Here is a 25,500-nt window from a genome sequence, read left to right on the forward strand (position 1 = left end):
AGATCAAGAAATATTAGCTACCCCAAAGCAATTGATTTACAATTCTATTCTGTGGGGATTACAGAAACTCTGAGTACAGGGCTTAGCAGTGTTCTCTGTGAAACACAGGCTTGGAATTATCTCTTTAAGTCAAATCAGCACACTGCATTGCTGATAGGAGCATCTACTGCAAGACAACAACCAGACCACAAACCAGAACTGGAATTTGAGAACAAAAGGTCAAACCTGAAGATTAGTCTTTAACAGAATAAACAAAGCCATGAGCATTTCATTAGAAAGGAAGAAGACTTTTACAGATTATCTGGAAAAAAGATTATGAAACAATAGGACACACATATGCCAATTTTTATTGGGATTACAGAATATTCTGAGTTATAAGAGACCCACAGGGATCGTCAAGTCCAATTCTCAAGTGAATGGTGCATAATGGGATCAAACCTGCAACCTTGGCATTATAAGCACTATGCTCTGGAAAATTGAGCTAATCACATGTATGTGAAGCAAATAGAAACTACCTTAATGCAGAAATAACCAACCTACTTACTTTGAAACAGAAGCTAATACGATTGCTTGACTCCCAGCCTTCTGGACACCGGGGAACAGGAGTTGTTGTGGGAACTGGTGGAAGTGTCACTCCTTCTGCCCACACTTTGCATATGAACTTTGCTTTTTCTTCACATTTTATTACATCCCATAATCCACCTGCTTTTCCAGTCCTCATGGCAACACAACCTGGCTTTCTTCCTGATTGTAAACAGGAATGCACAAAAATGCCATTTACGGTGTTTTAAGAAGATAGAAATTTTCATTTCTATCCTGGCAGAAATAAAGTCACTGTAGAGAGTCAAAAATGTTTCTTATGTTAGAGCAGGTCCCTGGGAGGACCACAAAAATGATCAGAAGGCTGGAACACCTCTCCTACAAAGAGACACTTAGGGAGTGGGGTTGTTCAGCGTGGAGAACAGAAGACACCAGGGAAACATTACGTTGACTACTCAATAACTAAATAGTGCTTATAAGGTGAAGACTTTTTACCAGAGCTCATAGCGACAGAACAAGAGACAATCATTTTAAAATGAAAGAAGGTAGATTCAGATTGGGCATAAGAAATTAATTTTTTTATTATTATGAATGTAGTGAGTAACTGGAACAGGTTGCCTGGAGAAGTGGTATATGCCCAGTTCATGAAAGATATCAAGGTCAGGTGGGACTTAAATTTGAGCAACCTGGTCTAGTGAAAGCTGTCCATGGCAGCGGCTGGGGACTAGATGGTCTTGAAATGTTCCTTCAACACAAACCATTCTGTGATTCTATGATTCTAATTCATGAAGAAAAAAAAAGGAGAAAAAATCTGTAGTTCATCCTCTCTGAAATACTGAATTATGCCTTACACCAAATCATCTGCAGTGGCTGACCCTAGCTAGATCATAAGCTTAGATCAAGAAAGAATCTCTAGAAAGAAATTCTCCCCTAAAACTGAATGTAGTTAGAGCTAGTTTCTCAATGTTTTTCTAGTTTGACCTAAAATTTTCAAGAACTAACTAGGTCTATATAAGCCTACACAGCCTTACAACTTCACCTGATACATTCAAATCAGCAATTAGATACTGGAATTAAACAGAATCAGAGGACCTCCTGAAAGGCATATGCAACATAACAGAACTTTGAACACCAATAACCACCCACTTTCTGTTGTGATCATGTCAGATTAAATGACCTCCCATTGTTATATTTTGGTCCTTTTGTCACGCCTTACAATCCCATTTTCTCTAGGACTTGGAGATGCTTCATGCATGCTGATATCCCTCACACTCAGAATGTGCAGTGAACAAGTGTGCTATGAGATGCAGCTGGACTTCCAAGGAGGGTCACTAAGCCTGCAGAGGTTGCTCCTCCACAGCAGTACAGGCACAGACTTCCCCAGAACAGCTGTAAATCAGAGACTTGGTCTCAATGAGAACTTTCTTCCCAAACTCATACTCAAAACTCATTTCCTGCACTTGGCAGGAACTTACCAGCCTCACTGGGTTCTTGGGGAGAGCAGCCTGATGTATTTGGAAGCCATTTGCCATTATGTCATCAAGAGATCGCTAAGGAAAAATCTTCAAGCAGTGAGCAGCTTATTTTGGGCCTTGGACCCATTAAATAGCACAGAGTCATACCTACCAGGCATTTCAGAATTCCAGTGTGTAAATAAGACAGATTCACCATTAGACCACTTGAACGTTCCTTTTTCTTCTACATCTGAAAGTCCAATCCAAAAGTATCTTTCTGTTTTCAGTCCAACCAGGCTGGTCAGATAGGCTTGTTCATACCTGTCAAAAAGAAATCAGTTAATAATAAATTTAATAAGTTAAATTTATTTTTTAAAGTTGCAAAATGCTTGTTATTTTCTGAGAATTACAGCTGCTCCTTCTTGAAAGCCTAGCTTGAATGAATCTTCTTAAGAAAAGAATATAACAAAACCATTAAATAACAGATATTTTGTAAGCTTTGATATCAGAGTATTTTGCTTTTTCTCAAATGCCCAGTGAATAAGATGGCCTAATTTTTGACTGAGAGGAAATTGATGGTAAAGAAGAAACCTGACATTCCTTATGTTTTATACCAGTTATTTTGTGAGTTGCTAGTACTCTTGTATTTCATTACTTCTTGCTTCAGACAAATCCATAACTGAAAAAGGAATCTCAGCATTACTGAAGTTAAAAAAACTAGAGACTAAAGTATGGTACTAAATTATAAAACTAAAGAACACTGTAAATTAGATCCAATGATTGGGCAAGTCAAGTTATATTTAGCAAACAAACCTATGTAGATATAAAGCCTGTCATAGTTCACTATGGTGTTTGAACAAACATCTCCTAAGAAATCAGAGCAAATAAAAAAGTCTCCTCTTAACAAGGTGTAGTCAGAAGGCCACATTAATGTTAAAACATTTTTATGGCAGCTGCAGTGCTATGTTTATAGAGCCACCATTTGTGACAGCTGGAGCTCTCACAGTAGAACATACCAATTTTGATTATATAGAAACAAATAAGAGATTGTGTAAAGCATCAAGTCATCTGCAAGAAAAATATTTTGTTTCTTAAATTATTTATTTTTCCTATACTTCTCATAGAGTAATGTGCACCACTTCTCCAGAAATTTTGCACACACTGAACCTGGACTGTGCCAGATTTTCAGGTAGCAAGTGCTTTACATAATTTGATTTCTCAATTAATTTTTTTTCAGTACTTCAATTCAAAGACCAGATAGTTGGAAACTATATCATCTTGCTCATTTGTACTACCTTCTGAAAGAAATTCAGAGCCATATCTCTTCATTTAATAATCAAAATTGGATTCCATATTCCTTACTCAAGTTAGCCACCACAATTAAGAAGTAGAAGATATAGTTCTGCTTTTACTTGACAAAACCATCTATATCAATACTGATTTCACAGCCATGACCTACTTTCAGTATTAAACAGATTCCTGGATTTGAATTTACATGTAAAAACTGTGAGAAGTTCTGTATTGACAGATAGCTGTCCTCTGAAGCTGGATTTTTGGCCAGTCAGAGTCTTTATTCTGATATGTGGGTGATGCTAGAAGCCGAATCCTCATGTGACCCCCTCAGACAAGTAGATGTTTACATACCTGTCTTCAACTGTTGTTAAAAAAGCCTGATGCCTTCCACAGGTTTGATTGGCTTGAGAAAATGTTACAAATGTATTTCCAATGAAGTAACAATAAAAACCATGTCTTTTCCAGCCCTATAAAAATAAATGTGAAGAGATCACAGAGTGAAAGGGAAAAGGAAAGGGAAACAACAAAACAGAAAACTGATTGGTACCACCATTACCTAACCACTAGTCAAAGGAACAATGTAACTGAAAAATTCAGAGTGGAAGCAGGTAGGATCAAAGCTTTTTAGAATTTTGTTCCATAAAACAATTTTTCATATCTTATTTATTTTCAATCAATGTATTCCACTCACAAAGGGATGAGAGTTTTTTCTGTGCAATTTTTGCACTCAGAACAGGATTATAACCAGGACATAGGCATCATGAAATCACAAGGACAGTCTTGAAAAGCAACCTTCAGCTTGAATTTTCAGAAAGGGAATGACATCTCACACAAGTTTGTTTATTCTTAGTTAACATCAAAACTCACTCCCAAAGTTTTGTCATTCAAATACTGTTTACTCAGGAACATGCTTTCAGAGAACTTTGCTGTGATCAGCCACAGTTCACAAAAAATTTCTTCTGATTGTTTTTAATTTCTCACTTTTAAGACACTTTTTTTTCTACAGGCATGCACTTAGTTCTGTAGGCAATGATAACATCTGTAAGTATGAGGAACCCTTTATTTCCTCCAACACTTGTAAGGATTCCAGGTACTCTTTACAAATACTGGGAATAATCATCAAATACTTTTTCTGAAGTTGTGTAAAGCAGACTTGGAAGAAAAGGCAATTTCTTCAAGGACAACAAATACTCAATAAGATTTCCTATGGCATAATAAATTTCAGTAATTTTTTGTAATTACTGGGTGTTATGTCATTAGAAAGCAAGCAAGTAAAAAATAGATCTGCTGACAATTCAGAAGAAGCACGATAGATTAATTTTCTTTCGCGGTGGTATTCAAAGTAGAGAGCACTGCCAGGGACAACAGCAAAGCCCTGAGAACAGTATTTAGACAGGGACACTCCTCCTGCTATGAACAATTTTGTAGAAAACTGGAGCCAGAGCTGAAGTGCAGCTGATGGTACAGGCAAATTCCTTAGGGAAGCTTGAATGCCAGTCAAGGATAAATAGTCTGCTTCAGGGATAACAGGTTTGAGATTTGGTTTAAGTTCTGGAAAAAGAAAGTGAGTATTAAGTGCCAAATGACAGTCACAGATTAGATTTAGTCATATTTAGTCATTCTGCCATAGAAATGAGAAGGTAAACTCTTCTGATTATGACGAAACAGAACTTATTTTTCATGTTTTTTCTGCCACCTAGGTGACAGTTTCTCTTTTTTATCATTCTTAGCAGCCTATTCAGATCAGACAGCTTTTTGTTCACTTACTCTCTGGCAGCCCATGTCAATTGTTTCCTCTTCTGTAGGAGCATCTGACATAGGTTTCCTTTTACAGATGTAGCCAATTTTCTTTTCACAAGAATGGTCTGCCCAAAATCCATCCTGAACATACAAACAGAATCTCAGTCAACTGGGCTTTTACCTCCAAAAAAAGCTGGTTTCTCTTTCCAAGTATTTAATAATTTTTTGCTAGCTTTCAATGGAGAAAATCTTTCATCTAAGTTCAATACTTAATTCCAACATCATTCCTATCTCACTTCTTCTGGAGCTGATTTACCATTGACTTTCACTTTCTTTGATTATTTATTCTTCTGAAAAGCAATCATTTGTTAGTGACTGCAATATATCATCTTTACAAACACTGCTGATTTAATAATCATGTTGAAGGAAAGGGAGATATTAGCTATCCCTAGAGAAATGCACTCTAACAGCAAAAAAACAACACCAGAGGACTGCATTCCTTAGTTAATACTTACACAAAACTTTGAAGATGTGAAAAGTTCTTTGTCAAAGTTAAAATTAATATCCTTATTCCTCATACTGCAGGTTCTCAGAAGAAACAATGACATTCAGTGGAAGTTGTACTGAAAGTAAGGAACATCACACCATGCTCCCAAAATATTTTAGGTACATTTTGACTGAACAGATGAACTAAGATATTAGGAGACAAAGAGAAACTTGTGCACAATTCACCTGTGCCTTGAAGACTACACCTCTACAACTGTAATTTCACAGCAGTTGATGGCAATTACTTTTTTTTCCATTTGTTTTATTCTTTGAAACCACCCTCCCTGCCAAAAATGTAAAATAATCATAATCTTAATACACAGACACTTGTGCCACAATATTCCAAGTTCTCAGGACACTCAACAAACCCTGCTTCCAGGAAAAACTCTCCCAAAGCTCAACACTTCTGCTTACAACAACAAAGCCATGGATGTTCACCTGGTGCTTGTGTCTGTCCTGTGCTTACTGCAAGGAAAGTCCATTGGTGGTTGTCACATCATTCCCTACCATGTCTTTCTCATAAGGTTGGCAGACCCTTCAAATAATCACCCAAATCTCTGACCTTCTCAGACTGGGAGAAGCCAGCTTTGCAAAACCTTCAGACTTCTTCAACACAGGAAAATCTACTCTGAAGCTGTGGGTATCTGTAGGCACAGAGTTTGTGGTAATTGGGAGTGGGGCTGTGGCTGAGCTCACCCCCAGGGGGCACAGCTGTGAGCAGCACTGACAGCAATGAGCCTGGAGTGCCCAGGGGCACTGACCAACACCAAAGGGAACAGAGGGCACACGGGTGCAGTGCATGAATATGAGGGGTATAAAAGGTTGGGCTAAAGAACAAGAAGGGTAGATGTTTGAAGCCTTCTGATGTGATGGGATGTTATTCTCTGTGGGCAGACACCTAGTGTCTTCTGATGAGGTATGGTGTTAGCCTGTGTGGGTTGAAGCATTCTGATATTGTATGTGATGCTCTGTGTATCGTGGCCATCTTGACTCTGACCGATGTGACTCTAGTTGCAGGAAGAACATTTGCTGCCTTTCTGTAAGGCATATCTTCAGTGGGAAGTTCATGCAGTAATTTCTAGATACTTCTTACCATGTCTTATGAGCTGCCTTTTGCAAATATATCTCTGTTCTCTTACTTTCTCCTTAGCTAAACCCAAATGCTTCCTTGAAAAAGGTGGTGGTACAGACAGGGCCAGGCTTTGTTCCATAAACTAAGTGATAGATTCAGATGGCTTCCACCAAGGACTGATTAACCCAAAAATATCAACAATGGAAACACAAAGTACTTAAGCAGGTAAATGTCAACAAACTGAGAAGGTCAGCTTATAGTTGTGCATTGTTACCTTTGCAAAGTAAGAAAATTCCTTTGGTATGTGTACCTGCTTTTTTCCATCCTGATAAAATAGGCAAACTCTAAAGGAGATGGTAAGTTTGATACTTTTAACTCTCACAAAAAGAGCTGTCTGTGTACATCAACACAAACTGACTTTTGTGCTCAGTATTATCTCTGTTCCTGTAATACTCTTAGGTCACTGATCATTACCAGATTCCAGAAGACAGCCCTTTCAAAGCAGCCTTTAAGCTGTAGGTAAAGTCACTCAGGAAGGGCTTTCACTAATGCCACTGCTATTTACTACATTCCTCATAGCTCTTCATGTGCAGTGCAGATACACACATGGCAATTAAACCACCCAGATCCAAGATTTATAACTTTGCCTAGAAAAATTAAATTAAGATTTCTGTTTTCTTCTAAAGAGAGTACTTCTCTCTAGCATCAACAAAAATTGCTAGTGCAATTTTTTACCATGAATCCCATACTCAGTCAAAACAAAAGCCAAACATATCCAAAATGTCCTTTTAGTTTCCTGAAGAAACACATTTACATGTTTGTCTGCTTCCTGGCGTAATTATAAGATTCTTTTAAAACTCCACATGCACAAATTGAAATCCAGAAGTATGAATCTTAGGGGCAGTTGCCACTACTTGTCTGCTTCTCAGGGAAGACACTGAAATTTTCTGGAAACTTCAAACAGAGATCCTTCCTCAAAAAATTAATTCCTGGCTCCAAAATAGGCTGCTTCAAGCAGTAATATCCCCATTTTCAAAATTATTTTTATTTGCTCTTGCATAGAAAAAGCTAAAAATATAAAGGGAATCGTAAGACAATTTAGTCAATAGCTATGTGACTTTACCTTTCCCTTCATAACAACACAGTCCTCTTGCCTGTTGTTTGCATGAGTGGGTTCTCCACGAAGCCACTTAGTGTAGGTGACAGGTGTTCCATCACTCCATTCAAAATACATCTGAACCTTGAGGTCATTCAACCCAATCCACAGCTCATCAGATGGCTCTAAAACATACAAATAACAATTCTGTCACATCATGTGAAATTTCTTCTTTGCAGAAAAGAAAAAAATTATTCTCAGGAAGTTGACAAGGCAGCCAGGAAATTAGGGTTCTCAGCCTCATAGAGGTCAGACTGATTCTCATATACCCACTCCAGTCATCAGGAAAGGCCACTCATCAAAGTAGCAATAAAATAAGGGTGTTCAATTTCGTAGAAACAGCCAAAATACTCCCTTTTCTGAGTTATACTGCAACACAACTGTGTTCATGTTCTTTTCTGATTCAAAATTCTTTTAATGAGATATGAATAAACACCTAAATAAAACATTACCTCCTCTTTTCCTCCTACTTTTAGTATAGTGAAGAAAGAAATGTCCTATTTTCTAATGCTAAGATACCCAGTGATGTCTTTTAGAGCTGAAAACCAGAATACTTGCAAGTTTTTCCATTATATGTGTTCCTATATTTTATTTCAGAATAAAGTGAAATTAATGTTGGATTCACTTTACAGTTAAAAGAGTTAGCTGTTGGCTTTTGTCTTGAAGGAAACTGCAGGACTGGTCAAGGAATTTACTTCACACTGTTTCTGAGAGGTTTCCCATTCTGGCCAACTGATACTGCAAATATCACCCTCGCAGCCGGTCACTTGAATGACAGAGAGAGTCAAGTCTCTGTCCTTTCTCCTTCCCTCCCTGAACTCTCTTGCTTTTATTACACCTAAATGTGATCAGCCCTCATAGCTCATCCATAATTTCTTACCATCTCTGCACCCCTAAGCCCTCAAATTCTCAGGCTCCATTTTCAAACACACACCTTTACCCTTTCATGCAGACTGCATTTTATGCTCAGAAGTCTCCCAAAATTACATTTCAGTACCCTTGTTTAAATTGTCTTCTGGTAACACATTGAAAGCTGATCCAATTCTACTGCCCATCATGTTCTCATTCCCTCCTTGCCCACTGCCATCCATGCTCTTTAATTTATATTTTATTCAGTTACCTATTAAAATCTTCCTGTCCATGTTTACTGAGCATTTAGCACAGAGAGCCATTGTCGATGCTCAGATCTCCTACAGTGGTGGGCTCACACCATGGTAATATGAACAATAAACAACATTCTTCAACAAAATAACTACATCAAAACCATCTAAATAAGCAATGTAAAAAAAAGCCAGGAGTCTCTTCCTACATAACATTTTTTCTCTCACTAGAAGAACTGCTGCTTTTTTGCAATCATCTCTACAGCTGTATGACTAAATACCAAGAGAAGTTTTTTCCAGCAATTTGTAAAGCTGCTTCCCATTCTCAGTCATGCACTGGGCCACATTTGTGCCATGTCACATGCTGGACTTCCGTGTAAACATCCAGAATGCACTTCTTTATTCTTCATGTTCCTCTCTAAAGTTCTCCTTTGTGGGTGATGCCAACAAAAGCTCAGCTACCATGACAATATTCATCTCATTGTACCCCTTCTTCCTTTGTTTTATCATGGGACTGTGAATTGTTTGGCACAAAGATAGACTTTTGTTCTTTCTGTACAGCAGTGGTCTGAGGCAGACAAGATTTTTCTAGTCACTGCAACACATGGTATTCTCCTCTCAGTGGTGAACAAGGGTCATCTGACAGTCAGAAGTTGTCGTAAAAGGCTTCTTTAGTTATTGTAATTTTATTCCTCTGAAAAGAATGCTTTCAAAATAGTCTGTTGCAGCTAGTGTGTCATTTGTGAGAAGCCTGGTTTCCTTCAGGATTATTTGCCTTTAAAAAACACTCAATTTTACAAAAACAGAAGAGCAGTTAGTTCAGAAAAGGTCTTTCGAGGAGATACCAAACTATGAAATAACCTACTTTGCGTATGTAAGGTGAAAATACAACTAGTTTCCTTTAGAACCTAACTTCTATCAAATGTCCTAATGTCTCAAGAGGTCCCATCTTTCCTTAGGATATCTTTTGAAAGAGTAAAAGTTTCATGGAAGAACAAGTCACTCTTTCAGGAATGTGAAGATAAGCACAAGTTGCTGTGGAGGTAGCTAGGATACAAAAAAGTGCATCAGCTGTTTTATGATTTCCACTCCAGAACTGCTGCTATGCTGCACCTCAAAGCACATGGCTACACTCTAAGTGAAGGATAAACTAACTCATCTTTACCTGGCACTGAAAGCACACATAGGATCAGTCAGTGCCAAGAAGCACATGTAGGTGTGAACCTGCTTCTTCCATCAAAAAGCAGTTAAGTGTTCCTTCAAGCAAGAGCAGGCTCACATAAAGCAATAGCAACCACGAAATTGCCCCAGAGTCAGCATGGCTGCACTCTCCTAATGAACACATCTTGCACCTGCAGACTAACTTGCCTTGCAACAGCTCAAATATGTGCTCACAAACCAAGCACATAAATATTGTATTTGATATGGGGCACATCTGAATCCATATACTGGGACAGATGGATTCTTTTTTCAGGAGAAACACAACCAGCATGACTTGAGATATAACGCCATGGCAGTGTTAATAATATGACACAGATCTTCCCAAACTGTCTTGGACTAGCAGACCTCACTTCCCCCCATTTATTTTTGAATGTCAATTGTAAAATCCTTTTATGTTATGAAAAAGTTTTAAATTGCTTTAACATATACAAAAGAAGAAAGGAAGGAGAAGCAGACCCTAAGAAATAAGAGTTTGGAGATAATACAATTTGTGTCACTGACCACAGCTTTTTAATGGCAGTAAAGCCTGTTTGGATTTTGTGCTTGTATTCTGTGTTCTTGTTTTCTCTGATTTTTTAGTTTCAAACTAAAGTCCTTTTGTGCTGCAATCTGGACAATTATAAGATATTATTATATCCTCTTCTGTGTTTTATCTTCCTCTAATTTTTTTAAATTCAAAATGTAGCTCCTTCACACCCTGTGATCAGGACAATTAGTGTTTTTAAACAGTCTCCTCATTTTATTAGCAGGCAAGACATGTTCAAAACACCTTTACTTAGTATATATAGGTACATGTTATTGTGAAAAAATACTCACGGTACCCAAGTTGAGAAATAACAAAGCTGTATTCTTCAACATTATGGATGCTTGCCAGATCTCCATCCTCTTTCCTGCAAGATGTTAAAGCATCTTTCCATATTTTGGGGTCCCTATGAATTATGTAACAGTGACCAGCATATGACATCCATTGGTCAGGACACCTAATAGGCACATTAGTCTCTGAAAAGAAAAATTGCCATGTAGAGTTTCAGAATTCTGTTCTTAACTACAGACTAGACATCACATCAGAAAATATTTAACAAATAAATTTAATCATAGATTTTCTTCACAAAGAACAGCAGAGATTAAAAACATGCACAGTGATAAAAATCTGCATGAATGATTAAAAGCTGAAGCTTCCACACTGTTTTTAAAGAACACTACAATTGCAAACAAGTTCTTGCAACTTGAGAAAAGACAATTAAAACACAGTTTTGTCTTTTATAGGCATGCATATATATATACTAAAATGTAAGGTCTGCAGAATGGTGCTTTATAATTTTTCTACACTGATTTTAGCACCTCTCTTTAGCCTCCATGTTATATATTAAGAACTTGACTTTACAAGATATATTTATGAGAGTAATTATTTTCAAAAAAACCTAGGCACTTTATGGATTAGCCCATCTGCTAGACTACTGAAAGAAATACCTGATTATACATAATCCTAAAAGAACCCAAATAAGACTATTTAGGAATCATTTTCAGAAGCTTAACTGAGAAAATTATGTTGTCAAAGTAAACAATTTATGCTTAAAACTTGCTTTCAGAAGCTCAGTAGAAGAGCACCAGGGTATTGCCAACAAACACATTACTGCTCAGCAAACAATTCAACCTTGGGAGGAGTGCCACCCTAATGTATAACAAACAGGGTATTGCTGCTGTAGAAACAAATTATAATTCTTGCAGCTCTTTATTTATAATCAGCAGATGGGTTTAGCAAACACCAATATATAGAGTAGAATGATGACAGCAGGTATACAGAAATTCTGCTGGCAAAAAAACTATCTATCAGAAGGAGCAACGTGTTTGTTTAACAGTGTGATGTATCCCATAATAGGCACCCAAACTCATGACCAGTCAGGTCCTTGTTGCAGGCACATACTCAGTTTCCACTGGATGATACTGATGATTAATAGATACTTAGAGTCATGACACACATTCCTATTATAAACAGTACCTATTCTTTCAGACCTGCAACTAAAAAGTGCCAGCTCATTCTTACAAATTTTGAGTAAAACTAAACTTTTTTCCCCAGGACAAGGGGCTCGATGCTTGGTCAGAGACTTCTCAAGTCTGCCAAAGGAGAGGAAAAGGTGAAATAGAGGGTGGGGGAACCCCAGGAAAACAAAGTCAAAGTAGGTGGTGATGCTGGGAGAAACAAGCGAGTGCAGAGGTGACAAACGCTGCTGTAGAAGTTAGTTGATGCTTCAGACAACCACCTAATCCCCCTTACACCTGGTCTCAGCTCTGAGCATATGCATTTTACAGTGCTTTGCCACAAATCAGAGAATACACAACATACCATTCTGCAAGCTACAAACACTGCATAGAACAGAGATCAGCAGTTCAGACAACAGCCACAAAGAGTCACAAAAGTATTTATGTCTCAGTGAGTCCATGAGCATCTCTTTTTCAATTGCATGCAGACTGTGACAATATTACTCACTGAACTCACTGAACAGTAAAACAACCATGGCAAGACAGCAAAGCTTTTTCTTGTAGACCCAGTAACAAGAGGGAACTTATTGCAGGCCACAAAAAAAAAAAAAGGCTGTTGATGGTCTGGTTTCTTTGGTGTAAGTCTTATTGAATTACATTGCTGGGGATTTCTTAGTACAAGAAACTCTTCAGTTCTTCATTTCAGCTACTCAGCAAAATTAACTCTGTTCTTCCCCATTCTACTTTTAAAAAGACTAGTAGACAATTCAAAGTGATCCAGTGTACTTTTTCATCCTAATGGAAACAAGTACTACTCTCTGGACATCATTTCACTTAAACAAAAGAAGCAATGCAAATTACCACAAATAAAAGGTAAAAGATATTACATTAACATTCAAACAATATTATTCCAAATGTCAAGCTGATAAATTTATTGGCCTGTAACTGTAGAATAGTTATTCCTCAAATATAGAGCAAGTACTCTTATGAAGCTGACTCTTATGCAAGCTTAACTTTCTGAAGTCTGAAAACTCTCACAGTGCTTGACTTGTGTGTCTAAAAGAGTGAAAGCACTAGCTGAAGTCAGTCTCATGATTCTGACATTTCTCTCTTAGGCCCATCCTATGTGCTCTGATAAGACAGAGATGCACAGCATCTCAGCAATAACAGTAAGAGCATTTACTCCTTCTAACTGACTATTTAAAGAAGCATTTGTGAACAGTACTTTAAGATCAACACACTTTTTTGGCTTGGGATGAAATCTGCGTTGGCAGTCACTTGGTGGAGGTAGATAGCCTTTCAGCATTTTGAATTTGAAATTAACACATTTCTATTAATACACTTTGCTGGGTTTACAGAACAAACGCTCTGTAGCCCGAAGATACATTCATGTACAACATGATGTGGCCCCCTGCTGGAAAAAGATAGCAAATAAACAAAAACAAAACAATCCTGCAGGTGTTTACTTTGTGAAAATCCATCTGTAATGAAAAAAAATATTCTGTAAAGATTTTTCCCTACTTTGTTCTGAACACAAGTATGATTACATTCTGCTGTAAAACGTTCCTCTGTCCCCTATACTGCCCTGTTAGACACAATTATAACTTCTAGGGTTAAAATTTCAAAGGCTTTTCTTTGTGTTTAATGTCAAGTGAACAATGTATGAAGTGCATGTATGAATTTGGAATTAATTTATTTCTTAACTCAGGAAAACATATTCTGCCATAATTTCCTTTACACGTTTAGAAGCTGAGGGCACCCAACACCTTGCATGATTCCATGCTTACTCCTTTTATTACTTCCCCCCATGGGACATTTTGGAAAATACTTTACTGAGTGAACTCCTGCCAGTCTTTGGTTTAGCTGTCACAGTGTTTACTCAGCAACTTCTCTTTAATTGAAAACTTTTTTTCTCTTCCTTCAATTTGCTGGTAAACTTGGAGGGTAGAGGTGGGGGTTAGGAACAAAACCCTAATGCAAAAGAGAGTAATGACCATTAGACACACACCCCCCTCCAAAAAAAACCCCTGAATTTAAATATAAATAATATAGCAGCCTGTCTTAATCTGATATTATATTTATAGGCATCAGTGTTTCAGAACTGGTGTATGAAACCTGAAAAGCTGATCAGTAGCCAGCAAAACAATCTAAAACAACCTATATAAATGAAACTATTTGGGTATCACCTGTGTACATATACTAACAAAACTTTACATATTTAAATTAAGAAATAATTTTAGCACACATTGAAGTCTTCACAGCTAAGGAAATGAACATACTTGATTTCAATATCAAATCATCAATTATATTAATTAATATGTATTTCAATATCTAATTAATGAGACACCAGCTAATTCTTGTTTTTTTTCTCTTTGCAACAAAGCAAAAAAAAAAAATTAGGCAGAATTTTCTGTCCCAATTGTCTTTAACAGGACGGATTCTATATTGGCAAAAGCAGAAAAAATATTAAAAAACATCCACTGTTTTTTAAGCCAAATATCAAACACTGATTTTCCAAAACATCTGCTTTGCAAGTAGTGATGCATGTTAATTCATGAACTGGAAATCTAGTTCCAGTTTAGCCTTCTGCTTCTGAAGCCTATATAAAATAATATCAGTGGATTTAAGAGATACAGGTATGACCTGGAAAAAGAAAGGAACTAGGAGTGATGAAACAAAGGAGGAAGTTACAAGATGTTTATAGTACACAGAGATAATAAGGAAAGTGGTCCAAATAAATTTATTTCTCTTCTGTCTTTTTTAAGTATGTGAGGCAAGTTCCAGAGTTATGTTTCTTTCTTCTAAAAAAGTGTATATATATATATATATATATAATTTAAATAATGTCATAAATAATTGTATAAGCTTTTATATGTATACAAATAAATATTTTCATATTTCTATGTAAATTTTTCTATACTTATAAGACACATAGATACATTAAAAATATCTGATTCAAAAGAATTTTAAAACATTCTTCTACTCCACTACTGACTTGCTGCAATTCATAAGTAGTAAAAATTACAGGAAGAAGTGGGTTGGTTTCATTGTGCACATGGGGCTTCAGACAATTACATCATTAAAAAACATTAAATTCATTTTTTATTATTTTATAATCAGAATCTGACAGTTCTGCTTGGTTTTGGAAAAGAGTTCTAAATTGCAAAACTGTGGAGTTCTCAAGACAATTGAAGATTATTACACGGGAGATAGGGAGGCCAGAGCAAAAAAGAAAGTACACACCATTTACTTTTAGAGGGAATCTTGGTCAAACCACAGTCTACAGAGTCCTTTGCTTAGTTTTACTACATGCAAGAACACCTATTCCAGTTACAGATAAAAAACATTGGTCATTAACAATTTGTTGAGGGTTTATTACCAAACCTACCTCTAGGAATAATGAAAGAGTCTAAAGTAGCATTTCCTCGTTTACAAATATAGCCAAGTTTCTTATCACATTCCCAGTTCTCCCACTTAGCACCTTTGCCAGGATTCAATGCACCACAGATTTTTCCAGGTTCTGGAGAAGGATGGCCTTAAAAAGAAAAAATAAAACAAAACAAAAAACTACCACCACAAATCTCAACAACATAGTATAAGCAGAACATGGTCATCCTCCCAGCTCTCACATTCCCTTCTGGTCCATGCTTCAACCATAAAATGCATTAACACACAGACAGCTGTGGTACTCAATGGTCCTTTAGCCTGGAGGGAGAAGTTCATTGCTTTAAGAGAAAATTTTTCCACAGCAACCACAAGTTGCAAATTCATAATTTAACATCCTCTTTACATGTTCAAAGTCCTGGTAGGAGGTATTACAGTGTACGTGTTTATTTTCTTTGGGATTTTTTCCTTTTCTAAATGGAGAATGTGTAAGCTCCAGAGGACAGTTTTTAGATTAAAAAACTGTTCCGTAAGCTAGTCAAATTCTGTACTTGGTATAAGGAAAATAATAAGTGATTATTTTGCTGGTGTGAACTTCCTGTTAATTTGTCTAAACAACATGACAATATCAAGATATTTGTATATTTTTTGTTAGAGCTGGTTATCTTCTTCCCATAGGAGAAATAGATATGCTTCAAAAATACAATTTTGAATTGTTTTATTGCACAAAGAAATTTAGCTATTGGCAGCTAGATAACCAAAATGTCTAAGCAAAATCCATTTTGTTTAAACAGTTCCTTTTTATTTGTTTATTTATTTAGGGCTAGTGAGATGGAAGAAGTTTTCATAAATTCCCTTAAAATATGTTAATGGAAAAGAGCCAGTTCCTAAGCAACCAGTGTAATGGGGATGAGACAGAGAATGGCTGAACCAATGTAAAGTCATGAAGGAGACAGCACAAATATAAAATATGTTATATGGACATAAGTGTAGAGTATTAACTTTTAATGAAATTAAGGACTGAGAGGACTTAAAGATAAATGGAGTCCATTTTTGTTACATCAAAACCCAACTTAGCTATTTGATTTTTTTACAGTACAACTGAGTTGTCTGCAGTTTTAATAACCATGAACAGCTCCTTTTGCTGCTCTGGCTCCATCCCACAGCTGTGTTTCCCCCACTCCTCCTTGCGCGCAGATTCTCATCACTGCACTCAGACCACAGACCTGTAAATACCTCCACAGCAACTTGCAGTTCATCTGATTTCCTGTACTCACTCCACTGGAGAGTTATTTATAAAGTAGTTCAATTCACTCTTCAGAGCTTGCCTGCTCACAAGGTTTGTCCACCCAAAATGTTCTTTTGGCCTTATCTACACAAGGAAAGTCCTGGGTGATACACTGGAGCACGCACTTATAGTTACTGGTGATGAAATGCTCAGTGAAGATAAAGAACACACTGCAGAACTTCAGACACCTATTTTAAATTAGTATTCAAAAGCTCCCTGAATAGCCAGTGCAAAGGCACAAGGCAAGGTCCTGCAAAAAGCCATGATTACATAGGCACCCTGAATGGTCAACCAGAGATGCAGCCCTTCACCACATGCACAGATAGCTCAGAAACTTTTTAATGATGGCATCCAAGTTCAATACTGCTGCCACAGCTGTGGAGTAGCTGGGCTTCCATCAAAGAAGTCTGGCCTCAAATTTTCAGTTTGATTTGTGCTACTGTTGAAGGTAGATTAATCCTAAATGAAAATGAAAAGCTATTCTTGAAGCAAATAAAGAAAAATTAACAAAAACAAATGGGAAAGGAATTTAAAGAAAAGGAGCAAACAAACAAAAACCTCCCACCACTGATCACTCTAATCTAACAAATGAAGACTTCTACAACACTTGATTTTTTCTGTATTCAGAAATAAAATAAATTAGGAAGATATGCAAATGAAGTGTGAACAGATGACTTAAAACCTGCCTATGGATTTTGAACCATTTCTCTTATGAATAATAAATTAAGCCTGGGCCATATCCCCTAATATAAGGGCCATTACTCATAGCATTTATAATCACAATCAGAATCATTCAGCACCAAAACAAGCTCAATAATTGCAGGAGAATAAAGTGCTAGAAAATATATTTGTTACACAATGACCAAATGTTTGCCTTTTGAACTGAGTAGCAATGCACTTAACCTTACCTGGAACCCAGTTTAAGTACCGAAAGGGAGCACCACCAACCCATTGCCATCCGCTGTTGAAATTCAAACTGTTGAGACCAAACCAGAGAGCTGAGCTCAGCGTGCGAGTCAGACCTGGGTGACAGAGACACAGAGAGACATTGCAAGTCCACAGCAAGAGAAAACACTCCTCAAAACTTGAGAACTGAAATCTTGTTAAGCTTTCTCCTTTTTCCTAGTACAAGTTTAAACAATTTTTAACATTCTAGTTAAGGTGGTTATGCTAAACCTCATAAACCAGTCATCTTACATTGGTCAGTTTAGTTTTAGACTTTTGACATATTTAGGTTTGGAGAATTTTATTACAACATAAAACAAAATTACTCTGCTACCATTGATCACAAGCATGAAACTTGTTTTTTTTCAGAACTATAAAATATTAAATGGATAAAGTTGCAGAAAAGGTCACAAAACTAAAAATCAGTCTTCTAAAATGAAATATATAGTTTCCCAGGGTGTATTTTCTCTTCCATAAAATTAACAAGTGTGAATTTCACAGTGTAAAAAACCAGCTCTCATTTATCAAAATACATTAAAATACAATCATTACAAACATCTTTTTAACAGCATATCTTATGCATTTTTCAGACTGATCTGATTTCAGTTCTTTAGCCAATGTTAAATCAGGCTTCAAAAAAACCAGTACAAATTTATTCCTCTAGCTCTGAAAAATACTTGGAAATATGTATGGCCCTGCTGAACATCATTCATAGTCAGTACTAATCATTCTATATCTGCCCTTAGTATAAGGCTTGGAAGAGCACCTGGATGCCTGCTGGCTTTTTAATTTAGGTGTGTTTCTGCATAGTTCACAGAAAATCATTGTGCAAATCATTTGTTTCTGCTTCTATTGATGAAATCATGCCAAGACGTTGCAATTTGTAGTTGTCTTTGATACCACAATGATGGGCAGCACTTGAAGCATGGCAAACTTAAAAGGAGAGGTAGCTGACTGGAAAGAATTGGAATCTCAGACCTGATTTTGCACCAACACATTAACATGCTCTATTACTTCTCCTGGACAAACAATTTGTGGTTAAGAGAACTGAGAAGTGAGCATGACAGGAAATCCTACTACTGCCAGGGTATTTGTATAATGATAAACTGATCTTCACCTACATTTAGCAGCCATGTCTATCAGTTTGAATTAAAACACATCAACTAACTACCTTCTGTGCCAGCACCAGTTTGCTCCCTCAAGCACTAATTTCAACTGTAATTTTCTCACAGTCATTTAAAAAACAACCCATGTTTTGACCAAATCTTTAAATTGAAAACAGAAGTTTAGACAGAAGAAATTATTCATAGCATTAAAAGTACATTTCTCCTTCCTCTAAAGTGGAAAAATATGGATTTGATTGGTGGACTACTAGATGGACAAGAAACTGGCTGGATGTCTGCATCTAAAGAGCTACAGTCAATGGCTTAGAATCCAGTGGAAACCAGTAACAAGTGGTGTTCCTCTAGGGTCTGTATTGAGACCAATATTATCAATATCTATGTCAGTACCATAGGCAGTGTGATGGGGTGCACCCTCAGCAAGTTTGCAGGTGACACCCAGCTGAGAGGTGCCTTTGGCTCACTGGAGGGAAGCAGTGGCAACCAGAGGGCCTCTGACAGGCTTGAGGAGTGGGTCCATGCCAACTGCATTAAGTTCAACACAGCCAAGCACCAGGTCCTATCCCGGGGTTATGGAAATTCACAATATCAACATGGACTAGGGATGAATGGATTGAGAGCAGCACTGCAGAGAAGAACTTCAGGTGCTCATGGATGGAAAGCTGAACATGACCTGGCCATGACCACAGCCCAGAAAGCCAAACATGTCCTGGGCTGCCTCCAAAGCAGCGTGGCCAGCAGGGCAAGGGAAGGGATTCTGACCCTCAACCCTTCTCTGGGGACCCACACTCAGAGTGCTGCATTCAGCTGTGGGGTCCCCAGTACAAGAAAGGCATGGAGCAAGTCCAGAGGAGGCAAGAAAATTCATCAGAGGGCTGGAGCATCCCCCCAGTGAAGAATGACTGAGAGAGTTGGGGTTGTTTAGCCTGGAGAGGAGAAGGCTCTGGCGAGATCTTATCATGGCTTTTCAATAAATTAAAAGGGCTTGTAATAAATTTGGAGGAAGACTTTTTACCAGAGCTTGTAGTGACACGACAAGGGATAATAGTTTAAAAATGAAATAGAGTAGATTTAGATTTGATATAATGAAGGCATTTTTTACAATGTTGATGGAACAGGTTGCCCTGAGAAATTGTTAATCCTCGTCATTGAAAGTGTTCAAGCTAAGGTTAGATGGACTTTGAGCAACCTAGTCAAATCCATGATGTCCCATACCATGGCAGAGATGATCTTTAAATGTTCATCTTTCTACCCAAACTATTCTCTAATCCTCTTATTCTACAAATTTAGAGAGTACAACATATAAGTTATGGTATAGAATATTTTATATTTCAACTGATGTAACATATTCAAAATATTTTCTAATCTATTTAAGAGATGAATCAGTTAATTATTTTATGTTTTTACACAGGCTGAGAATGTATAAGGAGGACTTTCTCAATGCAGAATGTATTATATTCAAGTAAAATTTAAGAATTTTCTCATAGGAGAAGTGTGGAAACTCTTTCCAAAAACATTGAAGGAGATTGAAACTAAAAGAGAATATTTATGAGTTCTTTTGCTTATTAGTTCTTTTTCTTTTCATATTTTAGGATATATTGAGGATGCAATGGCTTTAGTGAAATAGGCAAAACTGCCGACTAATATACATTACAAGAAGAGTGCAAAAAAGGTGCAATCCTGGTATCTGCATCTTCAGTTTACAAACTGCTTTGCATTTCTCTGCATTCCAACATTCATTCTTTATTGCCCACATTACTTAATTGTTGTATTTTTTATGTCACTATTAGTTTATGGCAATATTTAATCATGATAAAATAAATATTATCTGTCCTATATTTCTAGATGAATCGTTCAATATAACTATTTCAATTTACTAATTACCAGAATTGAACAAATATAATCTTCAAGACGGAACATGCCATATTAGTGTCACTGTTGCAATAATACATTTTATTAAGGAAAAGATGGATAATATTAACCTACCTGTCAGGTATGTTTGTTCGTGTAACTCTGTGATGCTCAATAGCTCTGCCTTCTGCTGCTGACAACTTTTTCTTGCCTGATGCCATTTCAGAGCTGTCTCAGAGTTTATCTGGTACTGGACATTTGTTAAAGGGTCTGTGTTCCACAAATCACTGCTAGTAACTATAGGGAGAAATGAAAATGCTGTAACTCATCATGAAGACAGAGTCAGATAAAATATACCAAAAAAAATTGCATAGCAAAAGACACAAATGCCTGAACACTGCTATAGACAAGTGGTTTGAAAGGAATGCTGAGGTTCTCTAATGTAATAGTAGATCCAAGATAGCAGACAGGTCAGATGAAACAAGGTCACTTTTTTCTCTGGTACAAAATAATCTGCTGTTTAAGGTAAACAATAAATTGCTAAAAACCTGCTAAAAGAGTTGATTTGTGAATGTGGAGAAAAAGACTAAAAACTTTCAGGCTGATGCTAGCTAAAGTGTATATCAAGCTGACCTTTTTTCTGAGACAAACCCCAGGTTTTTTTTACTTATTTGGGTCACTATGTAAAGTGGCTATGGATTTTCTTACTGTGATTGTGGCAATCAGACCCAAGTGCTGAATGTAAAACTGACATCATCAGCATCAATCTCACACTTCCCTGCAATTCCTGATTTCTTAAGCATGTCTGACATGGCAGGACTTTCTCCTCTGCCACAGAGCCTGACTGAACTCCTTGAATACCTGAATTGGCATTTTCAAGCAATGCCAGTGAAAGCATCATCCAAAAGGACCCAAGAGTAGAAGCTGCCTCAGAAGGTAACACATTCTTTGCTGCAGTCTCTCCTGGCTCATCTCAATTGTTTTTCCATAAACAAGCAACAGAAAGCAGTGTGATCTTGTTCTGCCAAAAATGGAACGTACATGAGGTCCCAGAACTGAGCTAAATATCACATAAAGGGAATAAAGTTGCATGACTAAAGCAGAACACAGCAGAGATCACTGCATGTCTGCCAACGAGGAGAAAAAAAACTGAATTCCTGAAGCCTTTATCAGCTTCTCAAATTGCAATCTGAAAAAATTGAGAGAAAGAGGTCTTATCTAAATTCAGAGCGCTCGGAATACTTCATTCTGCAAATAGAGGGAAAGAGTACAATAAACAAAACTCAAAACAAAGCATGATACATATTAAATACCAGGAGGTCGCTTACCAGTTCCACTTTTTGCTGTATTAAATCTGATTATCTATAGGTAATATAAAGTGCTTATTTTCACATTATCTTTATTTTGAAAAGAAATAAAATATAACCTACTGTAATAATGACATTTCAGTAAAAATGGTAACTTTTTCATGTGATCGTCATTATTCCTCAAATCAACTTCTGTCCACAATATTTTATAACTATCAGAATCAAAACTTTGCTATACTATGTTCTAGAAGACCATAAATCCCTGTGCACAAGTCTGGGATAAAATTAATATTGCAAAAATAGTAAAACCTATCATTCAATAAAGAAAACTGGCTCTGACCTGATAGTGAGAGGTTTATAAATCTTGTGTAATTATTACAGCGAAGAGGTAAACAGGTTTCGGGCATTCATCCAACCTTCCACCTCAGTTCCCCTATCTCATAATTTATAGCTGACTTCCATATGGTGCTCTCTTGTAGAATTTTGGCCTTTCATAAAAATCAAACTCATTTCTAAGTCTTGGAAAATTTGCTTTTAAGTTGCTTGAGTTTTAAGAGTTCAAGTGCCTTCACAGAGCAGGATTTTGGAAAATCTGAATGCTATTGTTTAAAGCTTAGTTCCCCAGAGAAACAAAAAGATGAAACACTTCCCTGGAATAATATATTTTAGCACCTAAGCTAAATTAATGTTAAATCACACCTGTCCTCAGTATATAAGTAGAAAATTAATAAAAATCTGAACTCTATCCCTACACAGATTAATTCAGCATGCATTTATTTTCTGCAGGTTTTTTTTTCTGTCTTAGTCACTTGCATTTTTATGCATTACTTAATGCATAAAAAACCCTTCAGAATGGTTTCTGAATCCTTCATCCATCAAGAGAGGACTCAATGGACTTTTTCCCGCTGGAATAGAGCTATAGGTACATGTTGAGTCACTCTCCTGATGGTCTTACACTGTACAATTTGTTTTCTTCCCCAGCACCTTCTTTGAACTGCAGCATACAGTTCATGGTGTAACCTATAAAGAAGCAGCATTTCCTAATCTACTAAAAATTGTTTGCTGTAGCAACGCTGTTCAGTTCCTTTCCTTAGGGTTTAAGCTTCTGCTGTTACTGTCTCAGCATCTCTCTCTAAATCACCAAATAAAGGATCATAACCACAATTGTGTCACCTCCACCGATAAAATTTCTCCACCTCTATTGATTACAATAACTGTTGCAGGTACAGCCTCATGTTCTCTTCATTTTGGAGAAGAGGTGGTTTTAGTCACATTATGAGAAGTGACAGACATTTCACTGAAGGTCCTGGCCCCAGTATGAGCAGCTGGAAGAGTTTGCATCACATATTTTCATGCTTGCACCCTTGGTCCATTTAAGAAGACAGTTTAGGAAACAACACTTTATTCTTAGTAAATAAAGTTCAACACACACATTCTTAAACATTCTATTTTTAAAGGTGTTGTTGAAGTTTATTAACTTATCACACTCTCACATCTCATTCATTTATCTTTCATAGGGATGACTAAAACTTCTGCTTCCATGTCCTGTCTCTCACTAAAATATATGATCCAAACTTGAATATTTTATAGCTAGTACTGAAGAATCAGGAAGGAAACATGCAGGCAGTCAGCATAAAGCAGCTTTTTCCAAAAACAATCACTGCCATCTGAATGGATTTCCTTGAATTATGCCAAAGAATTAAACAAAATTTTTATGATGCCTCCTATTTGTTGTACTCAAATAATACAAAGCAGGGAGTATTCTTAAGTCTGCTTTGCATGTGCTTTCTTAGTGGGATTGATATTCTCAGCATGTTTTTATTGTCCTGAAAATGATACTGGCATAGAAGAAAAAAAAGTGCACTTTTTATTTTCTGAAATACTGAGTGCAACATTCATGGAAATCAGGCAAGGACACCAGTATTTTGTCATCAAACCAGTTAAGATCAACCCAAACAGTTTTCTTCACATTAAAGGAAAAGCATTTTTTTCTCCTTGGCTCTGCTTGCAGTCAGCTGGAGCTTCACAGCAAAACACGATAATAAAGAAGAAAGGAGGAAAAGTGCTACCCTTCTCAGCATGACAGAAAAAGCAGCTTGCAGACAAAACGTTTAGTACATATTTTACAGAGGTCCAGAGAAAATTCATTCAAATTTAAAAGACAGAACTAAAATATAGTACACAGATTTGGGAAACACTGGGATGTACTAAAGAGTTCATGAAAGTTCCTTCATGTCTAAAAGGGAACTCATTCTCCAAAGTAATTTTAATTTTCAATTAAACTGTATTCTAGCTTTCATTTCCACTTCATAGATTTCTACTTTTTGACCTTTTATATACACTTATGCTAATGTAAGCATCTAATTTACTTTCTATTTAAGTAAATGGTGTACATAGAGATTCCAGAAAACAATTAAAATACTTTCACCCAAAAATAATTGGGCCATGTTTTTTATGCTGGGTCCTATAATTGGATATTTATGTTGCTCTTAAAAGGAAAGCAGGCTAAACAGAGACATTTCAAACTATAAAGAACATGTTATGGACATATTTCCAGGCAGCTGAGTAACAGAACAGCGGAACTGTGAATGTAAAAACTTACATTTCATTGGACAAAATCCATACTTTCTGTCAACATCATAGTCCGAAGTGGTTCCACACCAGAACCAGCCATCTGATCTGCCAGCATTTGTGCAATCAGCATACCATTTACCACCAAACTTAAAAGGAAATACACAAGGGGCTCCATTGTCATTTCCTTTCACTGTGTAGGTATCTAAGGAGACACAACAATTCAAAAATGCATAAAAATTAATAAGCATGAGATATATAGGAGTTTGTTTTTATGATCCTGTTACAAAATATTATAGCAAGGAAAGCTTGCTAGCTTAGTATACAACTGTACTAGAATTGGAATATCAATCATTTTACTTTAGGTCTCAGCTGATACCCACGTTCACAGTGAGACAAATTTTTGTTGCTAAGGGAGACAACAGACCACAACTGACTGAGCTAATACAAGTATGTTCCCATGCTAAATTTCCCATGCATAACAATCAAAAGTATAAAACACACACACTTATGCCATTTTTTAAAGCACAAAAGACTGTTGAGTGTTCTCAGGTCAGTCAACTGCTGATCATTTGGGACATGGAAGAGCTTGTCCATGTAAACTTCAAAGATATATGCCACAGAGTGACTCCAGTATATTAAGGCAAAATAAGTTTTGTATTCACATGTAAAGATGCATTTTGTTTTATCAGAAACCTGACTTAATAGAACTGATGAAAGTAACTAAAGCAGCTTTCTGTGTGCACACATTTAATATACGTTCATTGATGGAAGGGCACAGAGGGGAACTGGACTTGGCAAGGATTTTTGGAGAGGTGGCATACCAGAATCACTGCCTCACAGAGCTGCTAGAAAACAGAGGGACAGGACATTATTACAACTCCCCCTGCCTTCTTTCACATAATTTGCTTTGCTAGGGTTCTTCTAGTCT

General features: G+C 36.8%; 1 protein-coding gene across 1 annotated transcript in view; it reads right to left on the reverse strand.

Annotated features, from left to right (window-relative positions):
- The window catches only part of LOC135293972 (macrophage mannose receptor 1-like), a 52,202-nt gene that overhangs the window by 21,421 nt on the left and 5,281 nt on the right, over positions 1–25,500 (reverse strand). The window contains exons 3-12 of the mRNA XM_064408687.1: positions 24,601–24,774; positions 20,827–20,988; positions 17,683–17,796; positions 15,491–15,637; positions 10,939–11,121; positions 7,769–7,926; positions 5,055–5,168; positions 3,639–3,754; positions 2,167–2,315; positions 545–744 (exon numbers count right to left, since the gene is read on the reverse strand). Of these exons, the coding sequence (XP_064264757.1) occupies positions 545–744; positions 2,167–2,315; positions 3,639–3,754; positions 5,055–5,168; positions 7,769–7,926; positions 10,939–11,121; positions 15,491–15,637; positions 17,683–17,796; positions 20,827–20,988; positions 24,601–24,774 (1,517 nt within the window). The remainder of the gene's footprint in view (positions 1–544; positions 745–2,166; positions 2,316–3,638; positions 3,755–5,054; positions 5,169–7,768; positions 7,927–10,938; positions 11,122–15,490; positions 15,638–17,682; positions 17,797–20,826; positions 20,989–24,600; positions 24,775–25,500) is intronic.

Source organism: Passer domesticus, chromosome 1, assembly GCF_036417665.1.
Source record: "Passer domesticus isolate bPasDom1 chromosome 1, bPasDom1.hap1, whole genome shotgun sequence".
Classification (NCBI taxonomy): Eukaryota; Metazoa; Chordata; class Aves; order Passeriformes; family Passeridae; genus Passer; species Passer domesticus.